At 41.0% G+C, this 23,546-nt stretch overlaps 1 protein-coding gene across 2 annotated transcripts in view; it reads left to right on the forward strand.

The window, feature by feature from the left end:
• The window catches only part of Abcb11 (ATP binding cassette subfamily B member 11), a 64,497-nt gene that overhangs the window by 7,673 nt on the left and 33,278 nt on the right, over nt 1–23,546 (forward strand). For both annotated transcript variants that reach the window (XM_057755400.1, XM_057755401.1), the window contains exons 5-12: nt 5,862–5,949; nt 7,076–7,209; nt 9,573–9,744; nt 11,585–11,709; nt 14,917–15,091; nt 19,573–19,686; nt 21,845–21,955; nt 23,247–23,372. In XM_057755400.1, the coding sequence (XP_057611383.1) occupies nt 5,862–5,949; nt 7,076–7,209; nt 9,573–9,744; nt 11,585–11,709; nt 14,917–15,091; nt 19,573–19,686; nt 21,845–21,955; nt 23,247–23,372 (1,045 nt within the window). The remainder of the gene's footprint in view (nt 1–5,861; nt 5,950–7,075; nt 7,210–9,572; nt 9,745–11,584; nt 11,710–14,916; nt 15,092–19,572; nt 19,687–21,844; nt 21,956–23,246; nt 23,373–23,546) is intronic.

The following is a 23,546-nucleotide window of genomic DNA, read 5'->3' on the forward strand; positions in this document are numbered from 1 at the left end:
CAGGCCGCGGCAGGAGCTGGTTTGGTTTTCTACTTTTGCTGTCTTGGATTGTACATTCCTCTTTATTGGGTGGGATATTAAAGCTAAACTCTTACAAATAGTTCTTCAGCAACACTGATAAGGATTAGAGACCAGAATGCACCCAGTGTCCAGAAATTCTTTTTTTTTTTTTTTTTTTTTTTGGTTTTTTTTTTTTTTAGACAGGGTTTCTCTGTGGTTTTGGAGCCTGTCCTGGAACTAGCTCTTGTAGACCAGGCTGGTCTCGAACTCACAGAGATCCGCCTGCCTCTGCCTCCCGAGTGCTGGGATTAAAGGCGTGCGCTCAGAATAGTAAAACCAAACGGTAAAAAGAAAGAAATCAGAGTGAGAAAATATCATAGTGTCATTTTCTTTCTTTCTTTTTTCACATTAGAGTCTAATAAAGATAGAAGTCACAAAAATCTTTTTAACTCAATCATAGCAGAGATCTTCTGTAACTTTTGGTGTTCTTTTGGCCACATAGACCCTGATACAGTTTGGGAAGCACTATATATATGTGTGTGTGTGTGTGTGTGTGTGTGTGTGTGAGCTACTGGGTGATAGAAACTTCTCTCACAGGGCCCACATGCGGACACACTAGAGTAGAAGTCTCATGTTGTGTGATGATTAACTCTTTTGGCTTGGGGTGGGGGGTGGGGCACCACTCAGCTCCCAAATAAATCACACACGGAGGCTTATTCTTAGTTATGAATGCCTGGCCTTAGTTTGGCTTGTTTCTTGCCAGCTCTTAAATTATCCCGACTACCTTTTGCCTCTGAGCTTTTATCTTTCTCTATTTCTGTGTACCTCTCTTCTTTCTCCATGGCTTGCTGTGTAGCAGGATGGCTGACCCCTGATGTTACGTCTCCTTGTTCTCTTGCTCCTTTTCTCCCTCGGTTTTCCTTCTGTTTACTCTCTGCCTGCCAGCCCCGCCTATCCTTGCTCCTGTCTCGCTATTGGCCACTTAGCTCTTTATTAGACCATCAGGTGTTTTAGACAAGCAAAGAAACACAGCTTCACAGAGTTAAACAAATGCAGCATAAACGAAAGCAACACACCTTAAAATAAAATTCCCCAACAGTCTCAGGCTGTATTTTCAGTCAGATTCCAGCCTGTTTTCTTGATGATGTTCACTTAATGTATGCATACAAGAACAACTTTCAGGGTTGATATTTAAGGCCATACATTTCTTCAAAACAGCTTTATCTTAAAATAGTTACTAGACCACAAATCCATCCACTTAAAATGTGCCATGCAGACAGGTTTTGTTTGTTTGTTTGTTTTGTTTTTTAATGTATATTCTCAGAGTTCTTTATCCACCACTTCAACCAGTGTCTGGACATCAGAACATTTTCATTTACAGCAAGAGGGAAAAACAGAAAATCTGTACCCTACCTATTGCTCCCCAGCTTCCCATCTGTTATGTCTCTGCAACAGTAACTGATTTTCTGTGTCTGTATATTAGCTCATTCTTGAGATGTCATAGAAATGGACTCATGCAACATGAGACCTTTTTAAGACCGGCTTTTAAAACACTTAGCATAATGCTTTTGAGGTTTTTTCTATATTGTAGCATGAATTCATATTTTATTTCTTTTTATTTGTGAATATTTTGCTATGTGGTTATAATGTTTTATTTCATTTTGTTGATCTGTAATTTTTCTGATTTTTTGCTATTGTAAATAACGCTGCTTTTGGCATTGGTGTACAGTCTTCTGTGTGGATGTATGACTTCATTTCTTGCAGTTATGTGGCTCAGAACAGAGTTGCTAGGTCACTCATGTGTGATGCTTTGAGGAACTATCAGACTATTTTCCAAGTGTCTGTACTATTTGCATTCTCCCTAATGGTGTATGAGGTTAGAATTTTTCTACACCTTCACTAACAATTGCTAATTATTATCTTTATTTTGAAAGTGGTTATACTAGGTCTAATGACTCTCTGTGATGTCTGGTCCTAATCCCTGTAACCTACAAATGTTACTTTATATGGAAAAAGGGTATAAGCAGATAGGACTAAATTAAGGACCTAGGCTAGGCCTGGTGACATATGCTTGTAATCCCAGCACTTGGGAGGCTGAAGTTGGAGGAATTTTGTGAGTTCAAGGGCATTCGATCTTCACAGGAGTACCAGGCCAACCAAGATTCCATTTCAACCTCCCCCTACCACACACACACACACACACACACAGAGAGAGAGAGAGAGAGAGAGAGAGAGAGAGAGAGAGAGAGAGAGAGAGAGAGAGAGTCAGAATTTGGGAGAGGGTGAGAAAGAGTACACAGGTGTATACCATCATTATTTTTAATAGAAAGAAACAGCAAGACCCAACTATTGGAAGGAAAGAAAAGGCGACAGGAAGAAGTTGGGACCAGGTTGTCAAGGTCCAATGAATGTCAACACATTCCAGTAGCCAGAAGAAGCAAGTGAGATTCTGTCCTAGAGCCATTGGATAGAGTTTGTGGTCCAGCTCTCTTTACGTGGTGATGTAGGTCCAGAGGGGCCTTCAAAGTTCTGGTCTTTAGGAGTTGAGTCTTCAGGTCTGTGGGACTCCATTATGGCAGCAATAGGAAACTCATACAATAAATTCCCTTCTAGGGAGTGGGAAGTAGGATCTCATTGTCATCACAACACTCAATGTCATCATGTGACAGCTGCTGACATTGGGCGTCCTTCTGGGTGCTTATTGGACATTTACAAATATTCTATATAAAATTACATTTCTTTGCTAAGTATTTTGTTCTTTTTGGTGCTATTTTAAGCAGACTTATTTTCTGAATTCCATGGCAGATTCTTCACTGTTGTTGTATAGAGATGCAATTTATTATATATGCTTATCTTGACTTCTGCAACCCCATTGTCCTATTTATTGGTGCCAATAGGCTTCTAGTGGATTCTTTAGAACTTCCTGTCATGTGTCAGAGAGCAGTATTTCATCTCTCACTGAATGCCTTATTTTTTTAGTTTTATTTTTTCTCGTCTCACTGCTTTGAGCCAGTCTTCCCATGCAGTGTTGAGTAGGAGCTGTCAGAGTGTGTGCCCTTGTCTCTGTCTTGACTTTGAAGTCCTTCACCGTTGAGAATGGTGCGAGCTGTATGTTTTCCCAGGTGCCTTTGATCTATTGAAGGGGTTGCCTTCTATTCCTGGTTTGAGAGGCTTTTAGCCATTAAGAGGTACTTTTTTTTTGGCAAAAACTTCTGTTAGTGTTTGTGAACTTGTGTGTACAGATGTGTATGGAGACAAGACGCCTTCATTGGATGTCTTCATCAGCTGTTCCCCATCTTATTTTTATTTATGTTTTAAAGTTAATTTATGATCTATTTCAGACATGTATATAACACACTCTGGGCATAGCCGTCTCTCCACTCTCAATTATCCTTCTCACAAAATCCTTTCCTCTTTTTGCTAGTATGTCCCTATCCCACTTTTAGGTCTTGCGTTTTGTTTTTGTTTTGGGACCCACTGGGTTCGACCAGGGCCATTTGTGTGAGCATGGGTGTGAATGTATCTGCTGGGGCCCCGAGAGCTCACTGGTTATATCATTTGAGTTGGGGTCTTTCACTGAACCCAGAGCTTATATAGTCTGCTAGATGGTTGACCAGAAAGCCCCAAATGTCCTCTTGTCTCTTGCAGGGGTTGTAGGTATATCAGGGGTGACTGGATTTTTCATGAGTGGTGGGGATCAGATTCAGGTTCTCGTGCTGATGTGGCAAGTACTTTGTCAACTGAGCATTTCCCGGGTCTCCTAGTTGTCTAGGATTCTTGTGACTGTACTCATTAGACATAGCACCATGTACATTTTGATTTTTTTATATTAGTTTGGAATTATAGAGTGAATTTGAAAGCATTTCTTTCAAGGTTACATTTTTTTAAGCTTTAAAATAAACAACGATATTTAACTAGTTGGTAAAATTTATCAGTGATGCCATCTAGTCTTTCCCTTGCTGGGTGCTTTTGATTGTTGTTTCAATCTCTTTGCTGTATATAAATCTGTTTGGTTATTTATTTCTCTGATAAAATTTTGAGTTAATACATTAAGATTGCAAGTATATTTTTGTACGATGAGACATTTTGACATTTGTATACACTGTGGGGTGTCTAAATTACCCTAATTAACATATGTATCATTATATATACTTTTTATGATGAAAACACTTAAAAGCCCTCCTTTAGAACTCTCAAGTATACACAGACACAGTCACTAGCTGTAGCTGTGCTGTGCGATGGGACTCTTACACTGGATTCCTTTGCTACTTAATTTTTCTATCTTTTGATAAAAATCTGCTGGTTTCCTCACTCCCAGTTCCTGAATACCATTTTATTATTTCCTGTGGGTTCCAATTTTCAGATTCTCTGTGTAAGTGAGATTGCATGACATCACTTCCTGTATCTGGCTGATTTCACTTCATGAAAAGGCTTCCAGCTGAAAGGGTGTCCCCTTCTTTTTGAAGGCTAGATAGTATTCTATTGTGTGTATGCTACATTTTCTTCACTGAGAAATTGTTGGACACTTACTTTGAGTACAATATAGGCAAAGACTGCCTTAAAATATGTATTGAAAAGTGAAAGAACTAGAACTAAATTCATTAAAAATAAAATGAACCTACTAAATTTCAATATTAATTGTAGTCACAGCAATAGAGACTGTAGTGGTATTGGTGGACAGACAGTATTCAGAAATTTGTTCACAAAAATAAGCATGCCTATTGTTTTTCAAATAAGGATGGAAATAAATTCAATGGCGGAAAGATAACTTCTAATAATATGACATCAAAGCCACTAGGGGTTCGTGGGGAATAGAGGTAAAAACTGTAAGAAGGTGGACTCAGGAGACCCATGGACTTAAATATTTTTTAAACTATTGATTTTTATAGCTGTATTTGAGATTACTTTCATGTTCTAGACTAGACAATGAGATTTTTAGGCCTGAAATCCAAAGCAGAGCACATAAAAGAGAAATTTTTTTTCTATTAGAGCCAAACTCAGGTTACTAGGGAACGGTGACAGCTGAAACCTGCAGGTTGAGGACGTGTGCACTGAAGAACCTCCTCTGTCTTTTCCTTTCCTAAATAAATGGGATCCGCACCATTAAACTCCTTCTTAAAGACCAGCATCGTTATCAACAAATATGCTAATTCTCACATTGCAGAAGTCCCTTCTTTCCTGGAAACAGCTTCGGAATGTTGGTTCCTCCCTTGCCCGGCTCTGTCCACCCAAGTCCTGTGTCACAGCACGACATCTCTGAGGGAGTGGAGAGAGCTTCTTAGGGTTCTGTGCTGCTACTTCTTCAACTCATGAACTAACCCTAGTGAGAGACGCTTGTGGGCTATAGTCAGTGGAAAGCTAGGGCTGATGAGAGGGTCTGTCTCTCCCCTGTTAGGAATACGACAAACACATTTTAACATGTTCCTCTGATGAGGAGAAGGTGAAAAGCTGGCTGATTCCCTAGAGGGGTGAAACAGTAAACTCTTGATTACAGCTCATGTCTTTCTGGAACTGTCTTTGCAGGCAGTCCAACTGACTGGTTAAAATCTTTCTCTGCATGTGAATGAGCAAAAGGGGCCAAGCTGGAATCCCTCTGGGTCCACTCTTTTCTAGAAACTGCCATGTGTTGTAGCATCTTTGTGTAAGAAAATGAAGACTGGGAACATATTTGTGGCATAATTGCTGCTGTAAACACTATTTAGGGATTTGACTGGACCAGTTATAACTAATGAAACACAATGCCTTCCCCTATTTAAGAGAAATACATAGTAAGTTTATGTTAAAGACCTCTAAACCTACCAGTGTAAGCTCTGATAACTGGATCCTACTTGTAAATCTCAGCGCTTTTCCCTCTTTTTAAGGTTGTTGGACATCGAAGGTGAAATAATGACCTATTCGGGCATCTACGCAGGAATCGGTGCGATTGTCCTTATCCTAGGATACATTCAAGTTAGTTGAACCTCCGTTTTCTTTACAGACCAACATCTGGCTTCGTAGACACCATGATGAAACTGGAAATGCTGCTTTTAGCTTTTAAGCTGTTCAGAAACCCTTAGAACCTCAGGTCTACTTAAGAAAGATGTGAGAAACCTGGACAGTTCAGCCGACAGCTGAACCAGTCGGTGCAAGCCATTGCGCAGGGAGACAGAGTAGACCTCCCTACCCCTGACCATCCCTGTCTGTTCTGCTCTTCTCGGCCCAGGCATGAAGAGCTGTGGTATATCTGTAGGCTGAAGCTGAGCAGCATGGAGAAAGCGGGGCTCTGAGAGAGTAACAGAGCAAAGAGTAGATTCCTTTTATTTCTCCTTCTTTGCTGAGGTCTAACCAAGTGGCATTCCAGGCCCAATTCTGTCATTCTGAATCAGATTTTCTAGTCTTAAGTAATCAAAGGGTTTAAGGTTACTTAGCTTTATTAAAGAAGAAAGATATTTCATGTTTTGCCACCTTCTGTAGAAACAAAGGTAATGAATTTTCCACTTCACTTATCGAAGGATTCCGGGTAACGTTAATTGTAAAGAGAAACTGATCCATTTCTTACTGTGTCTTCACATGACACTTTTATCTTTCCTCATTTTTTTGGGGGGGGAGGAATCTATCAACAAATGAGATTCCCTGCTTTGAGTGTGACTTTTGTCTTATATGGTCCCCAAACCATTCTTTGAACACTGTACTTGGATTACATGGATGCCTAGAGGTTTATACCAAGGAGAAAGCAGGGAAGTGGTGTAAAAAAGAGTGAGCCTGGAGCATCCGTGTCTCAGTGTGGATGCTGTAGCCTGTTTCCCTTGGTGTAGACCATGAAACCCAACAGGCAAAATTCAAAGACAGTGGCCTGTCCGCCTGCCAGAACCAGAGTCAAAGCTGGATCTCTGGGCACCCTGCAAATGTTGAGCTCACCTCCCCATCAACAGGGGGTGTCAGAGCTCGTACCTTAGTGTCCAAGGAGTGACTTTCCTCTTCTTTTCCGCTACTCCCAACCATAATAATGGGAAGTGCGAGCTGTCAGGAATAGGAGAAGAGAATAAACGAGTGTGCTCAGCCCTGCAGTGTTAAACACGCCTCTGTCCACTTCCAGATAAAATTCTGGGTCATCGCTGGGGCTCGTCAAACAAGGAAAATGAGGAAAATTTACTTTCAGAGGATAATGAGAATGGAAATTGGGTGGTTTGACTGCACTTCAGTGGGAGAGCTGAATTCAAGATTCTCTGAGTAAGTAGCTGTACAACTATGCTATAATGTATTGTTTTGATTAAAAAAAAAAGAACACGGTTATGAGCTAAGTCCTTGTTAGTCTAGCAGGTGAAAGCTGGAGGCAGAATGATCAGAAGTTCAAAGGTATTCATAGGCTATCCTGGGCTATATGACACCTTGGTTTAAAAAATATCAAATAAATAAATAAAAATAAATTAGACTTTCATAGGTATGACATTTTTTATAGATAATAGCTTATAATATAGTTAGTAAAAAAGAGGTTATTACAATTTGTTTGTAGATTATTGGTCAAAATATTAGACATGAATTATTGCAGGAGCGAGTTTAGATATGTGACATTGTTTGACATAAGGTGACACCCTACACACACATGGAAAACATACACTTGGAAGTAATTGTTTTGATGTCTATGAAGGCACAGAAACAAACCCAGAAATTCTGAAAGGAGCTGAAGAAAGTCAAAAGCAATATAACAGTGACAAAGCAAAACACAAAAAGTAAACAAACAACAGACCCCGAAACAGCTTACAGTAGTGGGACCCTGAGGAACTGAACTCTGAAGCCTTGCAAAGGTCAGCTAAGTGTACTGTGCAGATGATGCAGGCAAGCCTGAGGGATGCTGGTAACTTGGGACTCTGTTTGGGTTAGACATACCCTCCTGCTTACAGTAATGTACTTGGCAGTCAAGCTCCTGTGTGTGTGCACACGTGCACACACACACACACATACACACACCTCCGAACAATGCACCTAGCAACCCTGGACCCCCACCTGTATCAACTAAATGTACAGATCTCTCTGAACAATGGGGTAAGTTTCTACTCCCCTAACAACTATCAAAATTAGGCAGTTTCCACTGAAAACAGCTGAAAACCAGAAGGACCTGAAGTGCTTTTGAGAACCCACTCAGCAAAGCCAAACTGTCCTTGAATAAACTTTAAGGAAGATCCTTATTTCCCGTCCTATGCCTATGCATAATTGAGCATGCATATGATTAAAGTCAGATGCATCATAGGAAGAGATATGCATAGTAGGAAAAATAATAATGCTCTCATTTATCAAATAAAAATAGAGAACCATCCAAACTATGTCCCTTAGCAACCAGCCTCTCTTTTCTTTAGATCTCATAAAAACATCCCAGGCCACGTGGCATGGAGCCCCCTGAGTACTCTCAACTGTGTGACCTGTCGTCAACCTTGATGGTGTATTCTCTATACCCTCTACTATCACTTAAATCTGAAAAAAGCTATCTGGCTTCTCTAGCCAATGTATGCGAGCCTTTGTTTTCAGTTCTCTGGATAAGAGGCTAAGAACCTGGAAACAGCTGGTGCAGAGCCGTCTGCCAGTAACAAAGATGAGGGAGAGTGCAATTTCCAGTGTCTAGAGTCCAGAACTTACTTTTCACTCTCTGTGACCATCAACAGATGCTTAACCATCACTAAAATACAATGGTTAACCTCTGGGTAATGTCTTGGGTTCCTCTATTAAATAGCAATCACTATTTGCTCCATCTAGACAAGAGATTAAGGGAACACACTCAGGCTTGTGAGTTTAATGCAGTTATAGTCAACCAATGTTCTGGGATACTTTACAGCCCTGCTCCAAAGCTCTGGAATAACTAGAAGCCTGGTAGGAGGCATAAAATGGGCAAGCAAAGAAGTAATCCAAAGTAATACGTATTGGGTGCTCATTATACTGAATATTGCCCTATATACTTGCACATATTATTTAGTCTGACTTTCATAACTGGACACTAAGGTGGGTTCTGCTAAAATCATCTTTTTATAGATGAGGAAACTGATGCACCAAAAAAAATTGAATAATTTTCCCAAGAAGTGCTTGTATTCAAATTCAGAGTGTAGTTCCAGAATTTGTGTTCTTAGCCACTAGTCTCTACTGCCTACAGATAGAATGTAACAAACATAGACACAGTTATAGATAGACAAAACAGACAGACAGATACACATACACATATATAATCAGACAGATACAGAGAAAGACAGATATATAGACAACCAGAAGTATAGAGATAATTATTTTGCTATGGAAACACAGGGAGACAGTATGAGCTCTTCCTGGGGATGATCCAGAGTTTCTGAATCTGCATCAGCTTGAAAGCTGAGTTCACACACACACACACACACACACACACACACACACACACACACACACAGCTGGACCACAAGGAAAGCAGTAGCAACGTTCCAAGGTGGGAGAAGTCTTCAAGGTTTGAGAAGTAGTCCTCACTTCTTGTTAAAGAGAAACGGTGGGCAGAGATGTAAGAGAGAGAGTGAACTGTTTCAACAAACACTTGAGCTGACGGAATCCAGTCGTGTTGATCTGCCCCCTCTTGTTTCTAGTGATATTAATAAAATCAACGAAGCCATTGCCGACCAGATGGCCCTTTTCATTCAGCGCATGATGACAGCCCTCTCTGGGTTCGTGATAGGGTTCTACAGAGGCTGGAAACTGACCTTGGTTATTATTTCTGTCAGTCCTCTCATTGGGATTGGAGCAGCCATCATAGGGCTGGTAAGAATGTTTGTTTATTTACTTATTTGTTTTTCGCTTCAGAGGAAGATATACATTTGTAGTCACGAAAGGCCAAAACATGATGCTTGGGTTCCTTCTCCATGTATGGTCAATGTGATTATCATTATATCGACTTCTGATGTTTGATTATTCCTCAGAATTAAATGATGCTCCACAGAATATGAATTAACGATGTTTTAGTAAGGTTATTATTTGGCTAACAGCAATCTACTGCATTCATGAAACATCTCCTGTTCTGTCAGGTACTTTCTAAGGGGTTTCACATCCACTATCTCTAATGCTTACTCAGAAGGAAAATGTTAATACCGGTTAGGAGTCAATAAATGGAGCTCAGAAGGGAGCTGTTTAGGACTTCGCAGCTAGGTGTTCAAGAGAGCCTGATATCAAATCCCACCCGGTCTCCAGCCATCCTGTAGCTCCCCATGCTCAGATGCTCAAAAAGGCACAAGTACACGCAGATCAGCAATAAGTGTTCCAATGAGATGTCTGACTTTCTCAGCTGTGCCTTCAGGCATTCTAAACCATTTAAGGACCACACTCTGTGGATTCATTCTGAGTGTCCTCTCTGGTATAAGTTCTGTGCCTCACTTCAGTTATCCAGCCCCAAGTGTAGGAATAGGAGTTTGGTAGGAATAGGAGTTTGGGGTCACTGCAGTTAAAGGTCTTCCCTCATTTCAGGAATTATTATTTTTATCTATAGAACATATTAAAAATTGTTTAGGTCACGGGTCATGGTATGAGGCATGCTGGGGTTTTGCTATCAGTAGAATTCAAAGGGAACGTAGGAGCAATACTTAGATATCATTGAGCAGCAGCTGCCAATCACCATGGTGATAGTGTCTAGTAGAGTGTTCACACGCCACCCATGACACTTCCCAGGCAATAGAAAGTGACAGCAGCAAAGAGCCTGTTCTGTAAAGCTGTGTGACCTGGATGCTCACTAGTGTTTATGACTGAAGAGTAAGCGCATTAACCCTTCGAAGCTTCAGTTCCATCATCTTCCACACAGCCTTAATTGTGCGATAACTCGGGATACCACCCATGTTATACATAAGTACAGTGTCTGGCATAAAAACCTATTGTCAAGGAGATATTTTATTACTTTTAAAAACCCACAAGACCTTGCAAACTTTACAATGGGTTTTCCTGCAAGCCTCTCTCTTGCCTTGCTCCAGAGAACCTTGAACCCCTGATTCTCTGGCTTCCTCTTTACACGTGCTGTGATTACAGACGTGTGCCACCGTGCCCAGCTGCTTTTCCCTGGGACTCGGTCCAAATCCAATTTTAGAAAAGTGACTTTTTAAAAACTGTTAAACACGGTTGTCTTTCTCATTTGTAAAAATTAAAAATTTAGTAAACCCTTTATATTTGAGTCAAAATATTTACCTGGAGCTCTCTCCTTTGGAGTTGCTGCAGCAATGCCATGTCCTGGTGTACTGTGGCTCTGCCTTCTCTACTCTGGACATGTGCCTACGGAGGCCTCAAGGCTTTGCCGCTGATGTTTGTAGATTCTGCAATGACTTCTTTCCAATAGCAATAGAATGTGTTTGACATAGGAGCCTCATTAGCAGAGCACCTGAAATACCAGTCTTCCCAGACTTGAGGGCACTTTAACTCTGAGAACATTTTCATTGGGACAGATTTTTAATATCATTTTGATATATAAAACTCCAAACACCACAAGTTAATCTTGAATTAGCTTTTTTCATTTGTTACAGCAAAAATCCAGTGTTTTGTTAAGCCATACCACCTGTTCATTTTGTTAACTGAACCATTGACTGACAGGTTCACTTCCTGTTTTCCCCCTGATGAATTTTAGAGTGTGGCCAAATTCACAGAGTTTGAGTTGAAGGCTTACGCCAAAGCAGGATCTGTTGCCGAGGAAGTCATTTCATCGATGCGAACAGTGGCTGCTTTTGGTGGTGAGAATAAAGAGATTGAAAGGTAGGTTATCCTAAATTTCACAAGTCGATACAGTTCCCTGATTTTTCTTCGTCTTGTACAAAGTGGAAGATCCACTGGCATTTAGAGCAACATGGGGAGCAACAGGAGGCGGGTATTTGTTCAAGGTGGTTCAACCAGAGTGCATTAAAAAGTCTAAAACAATGTTTTGGGTTCTCATTTTCCCCTGTGGATCTTGCTATATAGACCAGGGTGGTCTTGAGCTCATGGTCTCCTGCTTTGGCCACCTAAGAACCAGAATGAAAGGTGTGTGCTACCACACCCAATACAGTATACTTTGGGGGATGGTTTCTAGAGAGCTGAGATAGGCAGGCAACTTGTTTCAAACTCTGGTGATATAGAAGCGTACGCATTATACTTCATGTCAGCCTTCAGCAGTTTGTACTGTCTTTAAAGAAAAGCCTAAACTGGGTGGTGGGGGCGCATGCCTTTAATCCCAGCACTCGGGAGGCAGAGGCAGGCGGATCTCTGTGGGTTTGAGGCCAGCCTGGTCTACAAGAGCTAGTTCCAGGACAGGAACCAAAAGCTATGGAGAAACCCTGTCTTGAAAAATAAAAAAAAATAATAAAAAAAGAAAAGCCTACATAATGCAGAAATGCAAAGGACAAGGAAAACGATACACTGAAAAGCTCCCAGGCACGATGGAAACCACTCACAGAAAAGACAGCCATCAGAAAGGGAGAAGCTGTATGTAAAACAAACTTTGCGTCTGACGAGGGATTGACATAGAGAGCTTGGTATAGAGAGACTGGTATGTAAGGAACTGTAAAAAAATCACTAGTAAGATAATGATTAATCCAACTTGAAAACGAGCAACAGAGTTAAGTGGACAGTTTGCAAGAAGACACAGGCAGTCAATTCTGTGAAAACAATATCATTACCCTGAGGAGCCCTCAGGGAAACACAACTCATAACCAGCCCACAATACTATCTCACTCTGGTAAGAATAACGGTTGGCAAAACGGCTAAATATAGCAAGGCCAATAAGGATATGGAGCAAAAGGAACCCCTGCACACTGTTGGTAAAAATACAGACTAGTAGATCTCTTATGTAAAACAGCAAGGAAGTTCCTCAGTCCCTTGAACCAAGAACTACGTGATTCAGCAATCCCGCGGCTTGGGACATACCCAAAGGAAATAAAGTCAGTATATGTAACATGTCTGCATAGCATATTTAGTATAGCGGTGTTCATAAGAGCTAAGGAATAGAAACAACCTTGGTGATCAATTCATTGATCGATAGATAAAGAAAATGCAGTACATATATATATACAGTGAAACAATTTGGTCACAAAAAATCCCACAAAATTTTGTTATTTCTAACCATGGGCAAAGTCAAGTGAAAGATTGACGCAATTGCACTTGTATCTGTGGAGTCTAAAGCCTCGACAGCAGAGACGTTAGAGTAGAATGATGACTGGCAGAGGCTGGGCAGTCAACAGGGAGGGATGGGTGGAGGGAGTGTGAGGGAAGGATTTGAAGCTGGGAGGAGGTTCTGATACGCTAATCCACAGTTCCACAACTGTGGATAGCAAGGTGCTGCGCAGTCCAAAACCTAAGAAGGATCCTGAAAGTTTGTCTTTGGGGTTTGTGTTTGGTTTTTCAATAGGTAGCCCAGGCTAACTTTGACTTGCTTTGTAGCCGAGGCTGTCCCTAAGCTTGGACTCTTCCCACCACTAGAAAAACTAGTTTGCCCCCATTCCCAGTTGATCAGTGATTGAGACTATTGTTTATGCACTCAATTTAAACAGTACATTATGTGTACACACATCAAAGCATCACATTTTATCCTATCACTATCCATGAGTTTTTATGTATTAGTCAAAAACATAATTTAATTGACATTTTCTTTCTTTCTTTCTTTCTTTCTTTCTTTCTTTCTTTCTTTCTTTCTTTCTTTCTTTCTTTCCTTCTTTTTGGTTTTTCGAAACATGGTTTCTCTGTAGCTTTGGAGCCTGTCCTGGAACTAGCTCTTGTAGACCAGGCTGGTCTCGAACTCACAGAGATCCGCCTGTCTCTGCTTCCTCAGTGCTGGGATTAAAGGCGTGCGCCACCACCGCCCAGTTTAATTGACATTTTCAAAGACTATGGAAACCTGGCGCAGTGACTCATGCCTTCCATCCCAGCACAAAGAAAGCTCAGGCAGGAAGATGTTTACATTTATTAAAATCAGTTGTTCATCTCTTGGTGGAGGGGAGAAAGACAGAAAGGAGAGGAAGAAGGAAATGACAGCCTGATCCAAAGTGAAGTTCCACGTTTTTTATTTTATTAAGATATTTTATTTATTTGATGGGGAAGAAGGCGGTGTGTGGGCTCAGGGCAGGTGGGTGGAGGGCAGGAGTCAGACCTCCCCGTCCACAGGGTGGGTCCTAGGATCAATCGAGGGGCCTTGGGCTGGAGTCATCTGGACATACTCATAACCTTTCTTTTAATTGAACATGTTTTGTGAAGCTACTGTGCTGTTAAGTGCATTTAATAACTTCCATAATTTTGTATTCAACCAAACAAAAATTAGCCCTGATGAATTATGACAAATCATTCCAGAGACTAATTTTTAATGAGAGTAAAACTTAATTTGCAAAAATAGATGTAGTTGTCAAAAATATGATTGTATAGCTGGGTGGTGGTGGCACACACCTTTATTCCCAGCTCTCAGCAGACAGAGGCACATAGGTCTCTGAGTTTGAGGCCAACCTGGTCTACATAGAAAGTTCCAGGGTAGCCAGGGCTATACTGTGAAACCCTGTCTTGGAAAAAGAAAAGAAAAATAAGAAAAAATATTTTATTTATTCTTGTAATTTAGTTAATATATTTTGAGCTTTTTAATTTGTTTTTTGAGACACAGTCTCCCTATGTAGTCCTGGTTGGTCTGGAACTCACCATGTGACTAGCCTAAGCTGTTGATTTGGAGATAATTGCCTGTTTTCTGATAGAAACCTGATATATATCCCAAAGAAATTCTTTAAATGTAAATAGTAATAGATCCCAAGCAAAGATATTTGTTAAAACATTGTTTTCTCTTGGGGTCAAGTCTATCCCACTGTGCCTCATCCAAGTTGTGACCGACTTAAGTAGCTTTGTTTCGGGGTGACTATAATCACCTCATACAATTCTGTATCATGACCTACCTTAAATGTTATCCCCTGAGCTGCTCCAGCCAGCATTGACTCAAACCTTCTCTGTTCACAGGTATGAGAAAAATCTTGTGTACGCCCAGCGCTGGGGAATTAGGAAAGGAATGGTGATGGGATTCTTTACGGGGTACATGTGGTGCCTCATTTTCCTTTGTTACGCGCTGGCCTTCTGGTACGGCTCCTCGCTAGTCCTAGATGAAGAAGAGTATACACCAGGGACACTGGTCCAGGTACTTTGGATGTGTTATTTCCTGTTATTTTATTGGAAAAGTCATTATAGTAGCCATAAGGATTATTGCTTTAACGCCCAAGGCAGGAAAGCCTCAGGGGTTTGCTGAAGTCCATCTGCGGGACTAACAATATTAAGACACTTTAGTGAAGAAAACTGGACATGTGGGGTGATGAGCAACAATTTCACGATTTCCATAACCAGAGATTTTGCAGCTCTGCAGCGGTGGCCCTCCAGCTGGTCCCCAAAGACCATATACCATGGAAATGGAAAAATCATTGACCTCTCAGCTAAAAATGAACAGGTCATAAAACTGAAGTTAGTAATAGTACAAGATACGTGCCTAAATATTATGCTTGTGATTAACACATCAAGTCAGGAACATCTTCAACTGAGTTAGTTACACAGGTGTATTTCATAACTCGTTTGTGGAATGTCATGCCATCATGAATGTTAGAGCTGCATTCATTCCCAGTGTCCTCTCAGTTAGTCACTCCATAAGCTTTGACCGGGCATCTGCTGTGTGCCAATCCATCCATGGCACAGTGGACAGCAAAATAATTAACCAATCATGTAAGTGTGTGATGGCTAACAGGGGCATAGACTATAACACAGAGGACTGGGAACATTGACAGTAAATAGAGGGTCAGCTCGTATGTCCAGGACAAAAAAAAATGTTCTGGTTGTCCCTGACAATGCCTTTCTTCCTTATTTTATCACCTCTGAAGGTGACAGCCTTCACTTTCCCAGCCAGGCCTTGCACACTCATCTAGGCTTGCACACTCATCTAGGCTTGCACACTCATCTAGGCTTGCATACTCATCTAGGCTTGCACACTCATCTATTCTTGAGTTCTCTTTACAGCCTCTGTTCTCCTTTGGGGCACTTGTGTCTTGGGAAACTTTTGCATCTGTTTGCATTTATCCTTAACCCCTTCCTGTCCTCAAAGAGTAAGGTCTATGAGGTCCATGGCGAGGGGCGGGGCTTGCATTGCTGGGGCGATGGAAATAGCCTCACGGAAGATTTTTTGAGTGTTTTGGCTGCGGATTCTGGATGGAACAGGCCCCGGTTGCACAATGGAAAGTACCAGGAGCTCACTAATGAAAAATTATCATTCAAAACATACTGTTTATTACAAACATCCCTAGGGGAAACTGAGGAGCATTTGCATTGGCCATTGGGATGAATGTCCAATGTCAGTCATTCTGAGCAATAATGAAGCAGTAGAATGTTTTAAAATTGTTTTTGTGTTTGGAGAACAGACAGCAGGCGTAGCTTTGAACTTTGTTTAAAAATATTGAATCTGATAACACGTGTTCAAGTGTTACATCAATTTTGAAAGATGGCATGAAAAGTGGTATTATCATAATTTGCATTTCTCCCTGCAACTTAGATCTACTTTTGCACAGCGGAAAGTTTAAAGTATTGTAGGTCTGAAATCTGACTCTAAAGTTCCTTCCCCTTATTGATCCACCTGCTTCTAAAAGCTTTGGCATTTGGGCTGGTGGGACGGCTCAGTGGGTGAGGCTCTTTCTGCTAAGCATGGCGATGTCAGTTCGATCCCTAAGGGATCGTAAACCCCATGAGAGCAAACTGACTCAGGCAAGGCATCCTCTGACCTCCACCCCTGCACCGTGGCACACATGCAGCCCCAATGAACAGATAAATAAACGTAATTAAAATCATTTCCAAGCTGTATACTATACATTTACCAACCAAAGGTACCAATAGCCAAATTCAGCGCTGTCCAAATTCACTTTGCAGAAACACACTCCTTGAGTAAAGTTGTCCTTTGATTCTATGTCTATGAAAAGAGAAAAGAATTCATGAATGAATGTTCAAAGGAGAAATTAATAAGTTGAAAATCAATATCCACAAACTCAGCTGAAAGCTCTGAGTAAAACATTCAGTGGTCAACTTTTCATACCTGGAAAAGGTGCCTCAACAGAGAGGCGACATTCATCAGGTTGGCGTACGAGCATGTGTGTAGGGCATGGTTTTGTCTCATGTCTTTGATTGCTGATTGGTGTTTGAGGGTCCAAACTACTGTGGGTGGTGCCATCCCCACGCAGGTGGTAGAAGAAAGCAAACTAAGTAAGTCATAGGGAGCAAGTCAGGGATCTGTTCCTCTGTGGTCTCTGTTTCAGTTGCTGTCTTCAGATTCCTGCCTTGACTCCCCACAATAATAGATGCTGACTTGTAAGTCAAATAAACCCTTTCCTGCCCAGATTGCTTTTGGTTATGGTGCTTATACAACAGGAAAACAAACAGAAGCACCGTGGTAACTGTCTTAGCTACTTTTCAGTTTCTGTGAAGAGGCACCATGACTAAGGAGGCAACTTGTAGAAGAAAAAGTTTACTAGGGGATTTCAGTTCATGACTGTCATGATGGGGAACATGGCAGCAGGCAGGCAGGCATGGCACTAGAGTGTAGAGTGGTGGCTGAGAGAGAGGGTTTCTCTGTGTGTAGCTCTGGCTGTCCTGGAACTCTGTAGGCCAGGCGGGCTTCGAACTCACAGAGATCCACCTACCACTGCCTGCCTCCTGAGTGCTGGGATTCAAGGTATATGCCACCACCACCCGGCTGAGAGCTTACATCTTGTTCTGCAAGCATGGAGCAGGGGAGATAACTGGGAAATAGCATGGGCTTTTGAAACCTCAAAGCCCACTCCCAGTGATACGCCTCCTCCAACAAGGCCACACCTCCTAATTCCTCCCAAACAGTTCCACCTGCTGGGGAGCAAACATACAGAAAAAAAGCCCCTGAGGCCATTCTCATTCAACTACCACAGCAGCTAGTTTCTAGTTTTATGATTCTCATCTTTAAGTTTCCCAGCAATTCAACCACTTCATCATATAGTTTTTAAAAACTTACTTTGTATAGACATAGGATAGTGTGTATCGCTAACATTTTCATCATCAGTTATTATCTTCCTAGCTCAACTTCTTCCTCTGCTTACACCTTGCCTTAACAAGTGCTTCTTTGTAAAAAAACAAAAACCAAAGACTTCGTTTAATCTCTCTCTCTCTCTCTCTCTCTCTCTCTCTCTCTCTCTCTCTCTCTCTCTCTGTGTGTGTGTCAGAGAGAGAGAGAGAAAAAGACAGAGTTAATACTTGGCTATACTTTTCACAGAAAAATAAAAGTTGAGTACTCTTAAGTTGAGTTAAATGCTTTAACCCACTAAACTAATTAACAATCAGATTAATTTAGCACATTTTGTTGTGCATAAAGCTATTATGGCTTCCTTGGGTGTAAATGAGAAGCAGCTCCCATAGGTTACTGTAATTAGTATTACTTGTGTACAGACAAAGACATGCTCTCTGGTCTATTAGGGAAAGATGAAGAACTGAATGAGGATTTTATTTTTTTTTTAGGTTTCAGGGTTCAATAATAAAGAATAATAGTAGTAATAGAAAGTAATATTCACACAGTGAATAAAAGGCAACAGGCACTGAATGAGGTGTTTGATGTAATTATCATAAATCATACGCACAATTTTATTCTGTGATTGACATCATGATTTTACCACTACAGAAATGAAAGGTGACCGTGAGGTTAAGAATATGTGCCAAGTGACAAAGAATATGACTTGAGCTCTGGTCTCAGTGACTACAGGCCTGGCCCTGAAGCCAGTTTTTCTTCCTCCATATCTGTGTTGTAAGGGACACAGAGCCCAATTCCCTGGAAGGGTGACCCATGCATTGCCTGCTCCCTTCCTATACACACGGCTACAGCTATGATATTTCTAAAGAAAACTTCTGCCTGGGATGTATGTGTGCCCTCTGCAATCTTATTGGGCATGAGTCTGTCTTTTCTTACTCATAGGCTTCTCTAAGAACCTCCATGAAGAAAATTGTTTGAGGCAACAGCTTATAATGTCAGGCTAAGCATGGGTTTGTCCTCTAGTCTTCAAGTGAAGGCTCCAATGACTCAGTAAAATAGTCATTGCACCAAATACAGTCTCTATTCATTTTTTATAAATACACTTTATTGGGGTGTGTTCATGGCCATTTATTTATGTATTGCTAAGCTTGCTTTGGTACTATATGATATGTGTGTACATGGTTCTAAACCCATATGGCCTGAAGAACCTGAGCTATTTACTAGGGGACTTTTACAGAATGTGTTTGCCGGCTCTGGATCTAGGATGCAAGAAGACTTCCTTTGCCGAGGTGGGAGGTTTCTGGAGAGGGTGGTCTTAAAACAGCTTAGATAAAGACTATTCTTATCAGCCTGTTTGTACCATTCCCTCAGCTTTTCTACTTTGCAGGAAAGGGATGCTCAGTTTTAAAAGAATGTATTTTAAAGTATAACTATGGAGAAACACTTTACAAAGTAAAAAAATATTCTATATATTTCTGAAAGGCCTGTAAATATTTCTGAGAAATCTCAAGAATTCACGAGGATGCTCCAAATGATAAACGTCATTGTTCGCAAACTGGCAAAAACGTATGAAAACTATGTTTTTCTTTGCATTTCAGATTTTCCTCTGTGTCATAGTAGCAGCTATGAACTTCGGCCACGCGTCTTCTTCCTTGGAAGTCTTTGCCACTGGGCGGTCAGCAGCTTCCAGTATCTTCCAAACAATAGACAGGGTGCGTAAAAGCCAAAAGAAATGGGGAGTGGGGTATGGGCGACGCAGGTTCTAAGATCTGCAAGGTAGAACAAATTGTGTTTCTGCTCACATACTCATACTAGAAGATACCTGCAAAGAAATCACGTCTGTTTGAGACAGGGTCTTCCCACGTTGTTCTGTCTGTGGTTTGGTTCTCGCTACGGTACACCCGGCTCTAAAATCCATCTGCTTCAGTCTTGTATGTGCTGGGATTAAAGGTGTGAGCCACCACACCAGGCAAGAAATAAACATTTAAAGATAACTTCAGAGAGTGCTAGACCTAATAAAAGAGATAAAATAGGACTAAGTGTTTTGACTGGCTAGTGGGAGGGATCTTTAAATGGGGTTCTTGGGAAGTAAGAGCAAGGAAAGAATTCCTGGTAGAAAAACTTCCAGGTTAGGAAGTGATTGGTGAGCTGAAGGTGTTAAGAAAGTGTGTGTGTGTGTGTGTGTGTGTGTGTGTGTGTGTGTGTGTGTGTGTGTGAAGGAGCAAAGCAATCCAGGGCAAAGGCGGGAGGGATGGGTGGGAAAGGCCTGAAGATCAGGTTTGTGAGCTTGGATTTTCTGCTGGCAGGGAATCTCTTCAGGTTTTTAAAGGACTTTGGTAGCCCTGGGAGGATTTTGCTGATTAACTTAAGGAAGTAGATGTCAGGTAGCCACTGACCAAGAACGGGAGGAAAGATTTATTTTGTTATTTTGAATAGTGTCTGTGTCTGTGTATTTGTCTGCCTGCCTGTGGGAGTGAAGGCAGCCGCCTCTCCAGACCTTTGACCTTTTCTAATGCTAATTTCTTAGGGCAGCCATAGTTTCAAATGGAGTGATGACTGTTGAGGGTCCCTGTGAAAATAGCTGAAAATTAAGGCATTTAAAAATTATTTTATTATCCTTATTAGACTCTTAAGAAAAAGAAAATAGAATATGACTTTGGTCATGAATTCTTACTACTAGTGTGGAAGACAGGAATAATTGAACCTGGAGTGTTCCAAGAGGAGGAGATGGCCCTCTTCCTTTTCTAGTTAGCCAGAATGGTTGTTTTATTTATTTATTTATTTATTTATTTATTTATTTATTTATTTATTTATTTATTTATTTTGGTTTTTCGAGACAGGGTTTCTCTGTGGTTTTGGAGCCTGTCCTGGAACTAGCTCTTGTAGACCAGGCTGGTCTCGAACTCACAAAGATCCGCCTGCCTCTGCCTCCCGAGTGCTGGGGTTAAAGGCGTGCGCCACCATCGCCCGGCTCAGAATGGTTGTTTTAAATTGGTCTCACTGGTGGCAGAAGAGTGAATTCAGCGTACAGTCAGAAGTTGGTGATATTTGAGAATATTTTGTGGGCACTTAATTTTACTCATTTTCTGCCTTGGCTACCAAATGCTGAGTGCTACCAGCCCCAGCCTAGCTGACTGGTTATATTTCCCTGGGCAAGAGATACTCTCAGAGGTTCCTCCCTGTCTAACAAGGACATAGCAATATAAATGCAAAAGGTATATTAAAACACCTGTGCTTTGCCTCCTATCATCTCAGTAATATAATCGTGTGTAATATAATATATTACATTAAATGCTAACTATACGATCTATTGATAAACAATTTCTTGTCATATTATATAATATTAATAATATATAATCTTAAAGTACTAATTCAACAAGTAATAATAAATAAATAAAACTCTACCATTCTATCAAGGTCACATTCAACAATAATATCTAGCAATCTCAACAGTGATGAGTATCCTCACTTTTGTAAATATGATATGAAATATGGAAGTAACTTATCTTTAACATATCTCTGCAATATTTTGCCCAAATAAAATTCTGCTGTTTTAAAAATAATTATTAGATTTATTCATCTTATTTTTCTGTGTATTTTGCCTGCATGTATGTATGCGCAGCACATGCATGCTTGGTGCCTGTGGAAATCCAAAGAGAACGTCAGATCCTCTGGAAAAGGAGTTCTAGGTCATTGTGAGCTACCCACTGTGAGAGCGCTGGCAACTGAATCAGGGCCCTTTGCCGACAAGAGCTCTTAAGCACTGAGCCGTGTCTCCAGTCCCAGTGTTACTTTGTGAGTTCATGAATTTACTAAGACACAAAATAGATGCGGTACTCATTATCACTGCATCTTTGTATTGTGCTGCAGCAACCCGTCATTGACTGCATGTCAGAAGATGGATACAAGCTGGATCGAATCAAGGGGGAAATTGAATTCCATAATGTGACCTTCCGGTATCCTTCTAGACCAGATGTGAAGGTGAGTGTTCACATTTTGCCTGATGTTTTATTATCATCATCATCATCATCATCATTATTATTATTATTATTATTATTATTATTATTATATAATTCATCCCCAGAGCCGCACACTGCTTTCTTAGGGCTGACTCAGTTTCCAGGATCAGAGGACAAAGACGTGTTTCTCTGGAAGTGTTCCGGTGTATTATACCAGCTTAGGGACACACTGCGTTTCTAAGTGATGACTGCATTGTGCAAATCCTTCTGGTTGGAACACGGTCTAGAGCCAGACTCAGACTAAGTCAGCCGTGTGATCCTCTACTGAAACGAGTGTCATTCAAGTAGTACATTTTCCAGTCACCACCTCCTTGGAGATCACGGGAGGTGGAGTGGAAAGAAGGAGGTGTGTCTGGAGGAATGAGCAGCTGGAAGTAGCTTTACCCGTCCGTCCGTTCTCCAGGCCTCTGGCTGCATTCGTCCTTAGAGGAAGGTCACCTGGTGCTGTTGCTCTCGCAAACCTCGTGCTTAGTGATTGACCTGGGCACATAGTCAGGGAATTAGACTGTTTTCCAGAACCTCCAGAGCAAGATTGTTAGAGGGAACCCCACCCTACAGGAAGCAACCATCTGCCTTCTTGAATGAACCGACTTTGAAATGATGCTTTGTTTTCATTCCGAACACGGCATCTCTGGTTTCCTCTTATTAATAACATATCTGTAATACTCACAGAACCGAATCCTAATTCCCACCTTTAGTCCTTGTCCTTCAGAGGGGTTTAGACCTAGAAACACAGCACGCACATTTATTAGGCAAAGTTATTCAAGTAATATCCTCATGCCATTCAAGCATATCATCTGCAAATTGGTTTGTTTCTGATTCTTGGTCTATGAATTATCATTACGCTTGTGAATTACAGGAGCTTCTTATTTAACTAATTGAGATTGACTCCTTGAGGTATCCTGGTATGTCAGATGTATTTTAGATTAGATTTCAAGGTCTAATTTTAAAGGTGACCCTTGCTTATTTACCAGTGTTAATACGTTATCATTTTATTGTTGGCCACAGTTATAAAGCAGTGTGCTAATGGTAAACCTTTTTCCCAGATGGTCTTCTTTTGTTGTTGATTGATGGGTAGACATGGATAGTACCATGGCACATAAGTAAGCACAGACACACACACACACATTGACATACATGCAGGGGGTATGGATACAATATACAAATCCTCACAAGGCATCCTGTGTATGGTCTAACTGCTTAGTTAAGTGCCCAGTGACATTATGAACTTAAAAATCTTCTTTCTTCTCTAGATTTTAAATAACCTCAACATGGTCATTAAACCGGGGGAAATGACAGCTTTGGTGGGATCCAGTGGCTCTGGGAAGAGCACAGCCCTACAACTCATTCAGAGGTTCTACGACCCCTGCGAAGGCATGGTGTGTATCTCCCAGAAACTTCTCAACACGTCGGAGCAAGCGAAAGCAAATAGTGATGTTGTCAAATGGATTCTTTGGATTTAACATCATTATACATTTACCTATATAGTGCTTCTTTTGTCTTTCACATTTACAGTTTCAACTTCTTTGAGCAGCAAAGTGTTTTTTTGATGA

Source organism: Chionomys nivalis, chromosome 22 (assembly GCF_950005125.1).
Source record: "Chionomys nivalis chromosome 22, mChiNiv1.1, whole genome shotgun sequence".
NCBI lineage: Eukaryota > Metazoa > Chordata > Mammalia > Rodentia > Cricetidae > Chionomys > Chionomys nivalis.